Genomic DNA, 10,050 nt, shown 5'->3' with positions numbered 1-10,050 from the left:
TGATACCGCACAACGTAACTGGCTCCTCAAATTGTCATTCGTTAGCTTACTCCTATGCTTTGACTTTATAATTTTCAATTTAGAAAAGAGAGATTTGCACAAAAATGGGTACCCGAAATTAGGTAATAATTTTTTGTCAGTGTCAGTCATAAAACCTACACAGAACTCAAAGTGATATTTCTGTATTTAATTTCTAGAAGCAACAAAATTCCTCCCCTGCTGGGAAACAGTACCAGACTGGTGCCGGTTACCGGTACCTTATGTGAAAGTGCAACTGCAGTTTAACTTGAACCAGCGAACTTTATTAGCATTAGCAAATAGTCAGTAATAATTGGCTAATGCAGAAATGACTAAAAGACCAATCAGAATAATCATGTCCTAATATTAAAATGCAGATGTTGTTATTCCAGGTATTCGTTTTTCAGATTTCAGGCTTTGATTGAGTGTTTAAGGTCATGAAAAAAAATTACATTTATTTTGTTGTCATTGTACTTTTCTTTTATTCTAAATTACTTGCAGACAAAACTGTAAAATGTTTAATCAAACATATTTGAGAAATCTGCATCATATTATAAGAAAATATGAATACGCGGCACAAAACAATGAAGAGAATTATATAATTGATATAAAATCATTGGAGCCAATTGATGATACGTTTGAAGATTATGAAAATCGTGTAAAACTAACAGATGAACAGGTAGGCCATATAGAGTTGAAAATTGTAATATAATATTCTTTTCAGTTGAGGTCTATAATGCCTGAAACAGAACGAATTCAGTACGGCACACTATCCAAATTCCAAGAATTTCGCTCAATAAAACAAACACTCCATGTGTCTCACAAACGAGGGCCATCTGGCACCACGTCAGATGCTTCATATCGCGCCATGCTTGTCTCCATAATAATCTAAATTAATGGCGGCCGTCACATGACCAAACTTGCCGTTTTTTGCTAAAAGCTCTCGAATGCCATTGTAAAAAAATTTTTCCTTTTCTAAATCGAATATTTTTTCCTGAGGCATTCAACGATGACGTTATTAGATTGCGCTTTTTTGTAGTATTTTGTGCGACTTCATTATACTGTATTATTACCGACATTGAGGGACAACAATGTCCAGACATCTTCCAAAGGAGGGGTGTCTGATCATCGGTAAAATGCGTTTCTCTGAATTAATAAGACAATGTCTCTCGATATGTATAGTGTGCTGTACTGGAATTGGAGTTGAGCCTAAGTCGTTTTCAATCAGGATGACCTGATAATTTTATTATTGCATTTACCTTTTTACATTATTATTATTTACCTTTTAAATTGAATAAATGAGCCATTCCAAGCAAAAGTTGAATTCCATCAATTTTTTTAAAAGAGTAGTGAAAGTAATTTTTTATATCAAAAGACATTGGAATTTTATTGGACTGCATTCCTTTCACCGAAAAAGTTAAAATTTCACCCAGGTTTTTAATGGTTTTTAAAAAATGGCCCAAAATGTAGAAATTTTGGTATAATGACATATTTTGTGATGATTCGTGACACAAAGTGTTTGATTGTGTGATACAGTTATTTCATATGAAATGGACTCACTGAATTTAAGTTGATTATGTTTAAATGTTTGCAGTGCTGTAGGACATTTCTTCACCCATTTTACAATTGAGCAACACATAGAGGGGTCCTTCAGCTACTGCACCAGAAAATATTATGGGCTCCTGCTGTACTATCGCAAAAATTTACAGCACAAATAATGTACTGTTAATGCATAGTGGATTTACCGTCCTGTAGTGTCACGCTATATTTTACTATATTTTTTATATCCACTAAGTAAGTCTTGGGTGTAACTTTTGTGCAATTGTTTCCATAATCAATAAAGCGACTGATTGGACAATGAAACAAAACATGTAGCTGAAAATGTAATAATATATTGCATCTAACAACATGAAAAATTCCTAGAATTGTCCTGTAGTGTCACTTGGAATAGCCCAAATATATATAGTTTGTTAAAAATAAATGTGTCCTCATGGACTTATATAAATTTGAAACTTTTTTAACAGAAATTTGAACTCGAGGGACTTCATAATGTCACAATTAATGAGATGAAAGAGGATTTTTTTAATATTCCTGGTGAAGACTTTCCTGTAGTTTCTGATGATATGTCTGTATATTCGTTATCGGTAGTAAATACCGCAAATGCTTTGTTATTGGAGGGAACAGATTTTACAAGCTCATCTGACAATGGTGATCCTACAGGATCAATACCAGATGCTTTTAAAGATGCTAATATCGTAGCTTTGGACAAAAATGGAAATGAACTTTCAATAATTTTGGATGATAGCAGTACAATGGAGAGAAAAATGAATCAATCAGTAAGATCACAAAATGCAATGGAAGACGCTGAAACTTCAATTGACGAAATGAGTGAAACTTTGGATAAATGTGAGAGCAGTTTAGAAAAATTTTTGCAAAACAAGAAAAATGAAACACAAAAGAGAAAGCAATCAGTCAACTTAAATTCTCCAAGTAAAGTGGCAAAAAATGAAACACAATCTCCAAGCAGTTCTGCACATATTTACGCATCGGAATCTGAAAATGAAATTTCATTGAATGAAGATCCTTTCAAAACTATATTGTCTTCATCAAACACAAATCTTAGTGGTTCATCTCATCTTATCAACACTGTTGGTTACAAGTCACAAAAGGAATCTTGTTACAAGAGTCAGAAAGGCAGGATAAGGCTTCCTACAAAGGGTATACTTTCTGAAGCAAATATACCAACAGATGATATTCTGTGTAGTCCTATCCGAAGGATAAAACTGGCATCACCAGTTTCCAGGGTTTCAGGTTTTACGCGAATTACTGCATTAGATAATAGACAAGGTGGTTCAAGAAATCGACTGTACGATCCCATGCAAAGTGAGGATGATAGCAGTGTGGAGGATTTTCCAAGTTGAAATATTTGAGAAATTAATGTGAAAATAGAAATTTTGATATCGAGTGTTCATTAAAAACACTGGGGATGACAGTTTTTTCTTCTTCACACTAATATATAAAGTTCTGGGCACGGTCATTGTGCTATTCCAGTTGTTACATAGTTTCTTTTAATTCTAGCAAGTGCAGTGTTTTTTCTAGTGTTGGTGCAATAATGACTTTCACTCTTGTACCATCAAGTTCTTACTATATATATTCTTCTGCTGATATTTTTGAGACTTATTAAAACCCAAGAGATGCTATTTCAGTGGCAACATTCTTTCTCTTGATTCTAGCCAGTGTGGTTTTCAATTCTGGCGTTGGTGTGAAAATGGCATATACTTTTGTACCAAGTAATTACTATATTCTTTGTACCAATTTCTTACTATATTCTTTGTATCAAGTTCTTACTATATATATTTTTAAGACTTATTAAATAAAACGCAAGGGATGCTATTACAGTGGCAACATTCTTTCCCTTGATTCTAGCCGGTGCGATTTTTGATTCTGGTATTGGTGCAAAAATGGCTCTTACTTTTGACTTTTTTCTTTCATTTATTTCTGTACTACTATTTGTGAGACTTTAAAACCTGTTATGTGACTGCTGGAACTATTTACCGAACCGTCGAATTGGTATGCGATCCCACTTATCTAATGTGATCACAATCGCATGCCAAACTTTGACGTTTAAACTCATAAAGACATTCTTATAGAACTGAGTTCCCAACACTAACCCATTGTTAGGTTACTACTGAAATCACTGAGATCACACAACCGCTGAGATAGCATTCTAAAGTGGCATCAACCAATTATTATCGATACAAATAAAAATTAGATATCACTTATTTCTATGATTTTCCAAAATTCTTTTTTTCCAGTTACATATTGCAGGAAGTGTACAAATACCATTGGAAATTATTTGTGTGTACACAGATTTATTACATTTTTTAGTGTATAATATAATCTCATCATTCTCGCCTCGTATTTGTATATGTAATTTGTCAATTTTGGAATTGTAGCCAATATTTTAACTGTAAACGATCACTCTTTTTATAGTTTTACAATTCTGAACAGTGTTAACTGTTTAGTCCTTTTTTAAGGCAGTTATTAATATTCATATCTTGCTCCTCCCGTTTTATTGATTGTTATCAATGCACACGTTAACAGTTTTGAATGCACACTTTCTTTATATATATTTTTGTATGTTTTTCTATTGGTAGGTATGCTACAATCACGTGCTAAATATCCGAACAAAACTGTGATAGAACCTCGTCACGACAGTTTGTGCTGAGTAAACCTTTCTTCATTGTTTATTTCTTTCAGCAATTTCATTATGCTTTGAATTTCTTTTTTCTAATAAAGGTCAAAACTATATTGCTTAGTCATTTTATTTATTTCCGCCTGCGTGGGGTAAAATTTCCGCTGTACCATGAAAGTAAAACAATAAGGGCAGTGCTGTTCAGATTGCAACGCTCGATGAATTCATTCTCAAGTATATTACAATGGTTTACAACCTGTTTCGACTGGCTCATTCATAGGGTTTTGTTTTTTTAATTTTCAAAAAAAAACAGCTTGTTTCAAAACAAGGGCTTGTTTGAAAAAAAAAATTTTTTGTAATTTTTATTGAATATTAAGAAGAGGCATTATTCTATGTTTTTCGGAAAACAAGGATAAAAGCCTAATTGGAGTTTTATCTTGAAAAAGTTTTATATTAACAGATATTCTCGGCGATGACGATTTCAAACGGGGTCTTACTACTTACTGAATAGGGCGCGAAAAACATAGAAAAACGCGAAACATCGCAGAAGAGAGGGAAACATTTTTCTTTCATTATTTATTAGCGTCCGTGAAATTTGATGGGAAACGGAATACAATAGTAGGAAATGATCACGAGTTTATATCAGTAATCTTCGACATCTTCAAATAACCCAACATGACGCACCCTAACCTGGTACACATACTGTGTTCAGGATGTGCGCCGTCTTGGTGCACATACTTCATGACGCCCCTAAGCTGGTACACATACTGTGTCCAGGTTGTGTGCCATCTTGGTGAACATACTTCTGGAGCTCCAAATTTTCTTTGATTTTGCCTATTGGTGTGCTCATAATGCGTCATGTTAGGTTGTTTAAACATGTTGAAGATTGCTGATACAAACTCGTGATCATTCTTTACTACTATATACTGTTTCCCATCAAATTGTTTGAAATTTCACGGACGCTTATGAATAACGAAAGAAAAATGTTTCTCTCTCTTCTGCGCTGTTTCGCGCTCTATTCAGTAAGTAGTAAGACCGTTTCAAACCTATAATGGTGGTAGCATAATGTCATATTGAGGATGGCAGAATAGAGGGATGGCAAAATACGGTCGAAAGGTGGCAGATTATGACGGCGGTCGTGTAAAAATCGGTCGAAATCTTTTGGACGTGCAGTAATCACCATTTAATTAAAACGCATGGTCAATATTACCTTGTGACATAGAATATAAGCGGAAATAATACAATAATACGATACCGTAAAAAGCAGCTAACTTCGTATGATTTCACTATATTTTAATCAATAACTCTGCCGTTTGTTGTCCAATTCAAACTTGAAATATATTACATTGATGTAATTCTCTGCATCTGCGTATAATTTTCTCGAAGATCGGATCATTTTTTCTGTCTTAATTGTCTCATTTTCTGTGATCTGTCACTATGCAAATAAATATCTAACTTTGGATGGTGAATCCCCTCCCTGCGTCACCGCGACAAAAGCGAAAAGTGCGTGCGTGAACCAAATCACGCTTTACGTCGTTGCGTAAATGCCAGATGTTCAATCCACGTCGCGAGCGACGATGATAATGTCGACCGTAGTATTTCCGGCGCGGCACTTTCAAGTTGTTTTTATACTAAAATGTCTCGTTTTATTTTCTCTTATCGTAACTTTGGATCCGAATATTCACCGATCATAGCCGATAATGTTTAGATAGCGTTTTTTACACTCCATACCATATATCAGGGGTGGGCACACCGCGGCTCGCGAGCCGCATGAGGCTCGCCAGACTTTTTGTGCGGCTCTTCTCGCTAACATAAATTATTATCCAAATTTTAACTAAGAGAAAAACTTTAATGTGAACTTTTTCAATTTATTAAAAGTGGTAAAGAAGTTTTCGTCAATGATTAAGACAAGTTTTTAGTATGAAAATCGCTGTAGCGTTGAATTTTGAATTTAAGTCAGTCAAGTCAGCAAATCTTTCGTCACGATGGTCAATGTTTATTGATGCGTCGGCGGTTTTGCAGCTTGATTGCGATTAGTTAGTCTGAGCAATGACATTAAACAACATGATAGGCAACTCTGACGTCACTCCATAAGACTACATGCGAAAGATTGTATTTCATGATACGCTCCAATGCACATATTTCTCGTCGCCTTTCGCGACGGTTTTCCGCTTGCTTTTGCTACTCGGCGTCTTCTTTACGTGTAGTACCTGCCTTTTTGCGCCTGTAACGAAAGAAAATAATCTCTATATCTGAGAAGTTTTGCTCATTTGGAAAGCTGGAATGGCAGACAAGCTGTAAAGAGTAATTCTGAACATCATAGACGTTTTTTTTTATCAGAGAATATTACAAACGCGATAGCGTAAAGATTTGTGTGAAACATTTTGCAGATAGTGACAAAGTTCAAAGTTAGTAATTTTAATGTTTGCGCTTAAACATTGAAATTTCATTTAAAGAGGGTGTCATACAAAACAGCAAAACTGTTTTTACTTCTCTTAAAGGTGCTGTGATACATTTCCATAACACAAAGTTTGCACCTATCGAACTTGTTTTAGTAGGTGAATTTATTAGACATATTACATATTCAGTTAATCGTAGGTAACATTACTGGTACATAATGCCTCGTAGATAGGTTTGTGTCTAAATTTAGGAATTTAGCTCATAGCCCGCTAATTAATATTATCTTCTATGCAGGAGATTGCAGGGCTGATTCAACTTGCAGACTTACCAATCACCTGACGATGCTCATTTAGTTTGTCTCGAGCAAGTCTTCTTGAAAGACTTGTGTGAATGGAGACTACCTATATGTTTTGCCTTCCTCCGATTTTAGAAGACAAATTCAATCTGGGGAATTTTGCATATACGTAATTCTCATTGATTGTTGGCTGTTTATAATTCCTATTAAATGTGAATTCTGATTATATCAAAGAGTTAAACATTTTTTACGTAATTTACGGGCACTTTTTTCTTGTCAATACTCCAAGCTGAGGTAATAAGCAAGACAATACATTCATGTCATCTGAAAGCAAAATATACACACTAATTAAAAGTTTGACACATTGAGATAATACATCATGACAGAAAATACAAAGATACAGTATGTATGACCATCACATGGTAATTAAAATTAAAAAAAAAAATTAATAGAGGCTGTGGAGTATGAAAAGTTCAAGACAAAGAAAAGAACAAAAGTTCATAGCTCATGAACTCTCAATTCTGCCTCCATTGCTTTGTGAAGGCCAATATATTCCGAGTGGCTGAATTGATTTACCTTTATGATAGCAACGGTTTTGTATTTAATATAGCGAGATTTTTTTTCAATTTAATTGAAGTGATATTATTTCTCAAAGGAATGCTTGAATCGTCTAGAATAGATCAGTGGTGTCAAACTCATGGGTTTCGAGAGCTGCATTGCATGTTGGAAATTGTAAAAAGGGCCGCAAACAGTTTTGATAATGTATACTCGAGAGATATTTTTCAGATAGTTTTAGTTTGTGACATATATTGTGATGCAACTAATCAGTTGGATTAAGTTTTATTATTTTCTTTAATTTCAAATGCAATTACATATTAATATTTGCATTCCACTATTATTGCAAGTTACTGTATTTATTACAAAAAATCATAAAATTCCATGTACAACCATCAAAATCATTTTTGAACAAGCCTTGGTTAAGGAAAGAATAAAATATACACTAAAAATGACTAAAATCTAAATATATGAACCTAAAATTAACAAAAATACTACAGTATAAACTCAATGTTTTTTTTAATTACATTTGTCCTGACGTTTGGCATCTTCTTTGTGTCACCAGCATACTAAGGCCAGGCTGAAATGATTTTATAGTACCAACTCTAACTAACGAGGTCACATGATCATGGGTTAATCTGTATCTTTGCAAAAGTTTAATTAATTCCAGTAATGCAAAAAAGTTACTTTTATCATTTCATGTATAGATCAGTAAAAATAAAAATGACAGATTTTTTCGACAAGACATTTCACGCTACATTGCATGGCATAGGATTGCTTGAATTATTATTGATATTGATTTTTAGTAACTAAGTCGTTGTATATTTATATTAATATACAAACACATGGAAATTTTCTGTTCGGAGTTGGTCTTCGAATTTGTCATATTGACTGCTGAGCTTATTGTGTTTTTTCATTGTACTGATGGAAATATGACAAATTTAACAATGTGCTTCAGAATTTTGTGAAATGCAGAAATATTGCAACTCCCATTTTCTTCGAAAATGCCACCTTCTTCGTATACTTTAATTTAATCACTCAAGTGTTTTATTCAGTATTCTTTTGCTAGCTTGGTGTGTATTCTTAATTGAGTCAAAATGTGAACAAAAAAAATTAACTTTCTAAAACTACTTTCAGTAAATTGTTTTCTGTGTGAATATTCAATTTCACTTTAAAAGGTTTGAAAAATCTTTTACATTTAAATAAAAAAAAATTCCAAAATACTATTACAATTATTGTTAAGCGTTCGAGGGCCGCACTGGAAGTTCTCTGAGGCCGCGAGTTTGACATCCCTGGTCTAGATTGAAGTTGTCTAAAATATATAACATTATTTTATCATGAATCATGATTATACCCTTTCCTGAATTTCTTCTATAGTACTAACAAAATTTGATGAACCAAATATAACACAGGTGTAGTCAGTGAACCGTAATCCTCATTTTTCAAAGCTGTTTTAAGTATGTCTGGCATGTTTTGTGCCTTTTTACAAAGAAGACCGCTTATGCAATCTTACGCTTTGGAATTTTTAGTTATTTCCCTCAAGCCCTGCAGGATGTAGGGGCCATACACAACTTTACCGGAGGGTCAAATGTCTTTGCATTCCTCCATAGGTTGTTCTTCTATTGCAAACATTTATGGAGTATTCTAATCATATTTCTTGGAATCAAACTGTCACTGATATGTCGCCAGACTTCTGATATCTCCCCTTCAGCTACAGTTGTCCTGTGAATAAATAATAGGAAATTGAGGTTAGACGAATAGTTGAAAGTTTTGTTTTATGTCGGCCTAATTTCTTGATTGATATACTCACTATTATTGCTATTGCCTCTTGTGCTGCAGGAGTCTCACAATGCTTAGACAGGTCTGTCCACAACTTTCACATCTGTAGGAGAGGAGATGTATTAATTTTCGTTAAGAATAAATAAAGCAGTCTATATGATTCAGAATGGAAAAGCTAATAAACCCAATATCTTATGTTTTTTGTAAAAAATGTTTTACTGAATTTGGTATATAAACCAACTAATAAAGGGGTTTAGTCAGAAAATTATAAGCATTCGTGGCTCCAAATACTTGAGAGATCAGACTATACAATATAGACCGGTATGAGTGAAATTTTAGGTGAACTTGTTAACCCGTTGATTCAATACGCAAATAAAAGTGAATGAGCAATAGTATGTTACAGCAATAAGTATATATCCTCACTGATTAAAAAAATCTAAAAGGAGGTGCATGAACTATTTGAAACCATAAGGGGTAAGTGAATATGCAATTTCGGCAGATGGCCAACTACGTATCGTACTGAATTATAAACTTCGTAGTATTTGACAAAAGCTGGCTTTCCCGCATGTACTTAACAGTGCGATGCCCGGGTGTGATATACAACAATAGTATTTACCTTACTTTTTTCCGATTTCTTTTTACCTTCAATTTTCCACATATCATTAAAAACCACAACAATTGTCGAAGCAGGCTCGAACACCATTCGTGCTATGCCTTGAAAGCAACACACATCCGCTCGTTTTCGTCTCGTCAAGTATGTGCATTGGAGCGTGCTATCGAATACGATCTTCGGCCAAAAATGCCGGAG

General features: G+C 34.0%; 1 protein-coding gene and 1 long non-coding RNA gene across 4 annotated transcripts; one reads left to right on the top strand and one right to left on the bottom strand.

Annotated features, from left to right (window-relative positions):
• The first annotated feature begins 415 nt into the window (after positions 1–415).
• Positions 416–4,329, top strand: LOC120331673 (uncharacterized). The gene is made up of 2 exons (XM_039398797.2): positions 416–697; positions 2,043–4,329. The coding sequence occupies exons 1-2, from the start codon at positions 533–535 to the stop codon at positions 2,937–2,939; spliced, it is 1,062 nt and encodes a 353-aa protein (XP_039254731.2). The 5' UTR covers positions 416–532; the 3' UTR covers positions 2,940–4,329.
• A 1,930-nt stretch (positions 4,330–6,259) lies between these two features.
• On the bottom strand, positions 6,260–10,050 carry LOC144424610 (uncharacterized). 3 transcript variants are annotated; one of them, XR_013476834.1, is made up of 5 exons: positions 9,859–10,050; positions 9,274–9,345; positions 9,041–9,185; positions 7,160–7,232; positions 6,260–6,437 (listed from the first exon to the last, which is right to left on the bottom strand). It is a non-coding gene; the product is annotated as an uncharacterized LOC144424610 (long non-coding RNA). The 3 variants fall into 3 exon arrangements; XR_013476833.1 differs by lacking the exon at positions 7,160–7,232; XR_013476832.1 differs by lacking the exons at positions 6,260–6,437; positions 7,160–7,232 and having other exon boundaries at positions 8,898–9,185.

This window comes from Styela clava, chromosome 6 (genome assembly GCF_964204865.1).
Source record: "Styela clava chromosome 6, kaStyClav1.hap1.2, whole genome shotgun sequence".
Classification (NCBI taxonomy): Eukaryota; Metazoa; Chordata; class Ascidiacea; order Stolidobranchia; family Styelidae; genus Styela; species Styela clava.
This window is presented reverse-complemented; position numbering and strand designations above follow the sequence as displayed.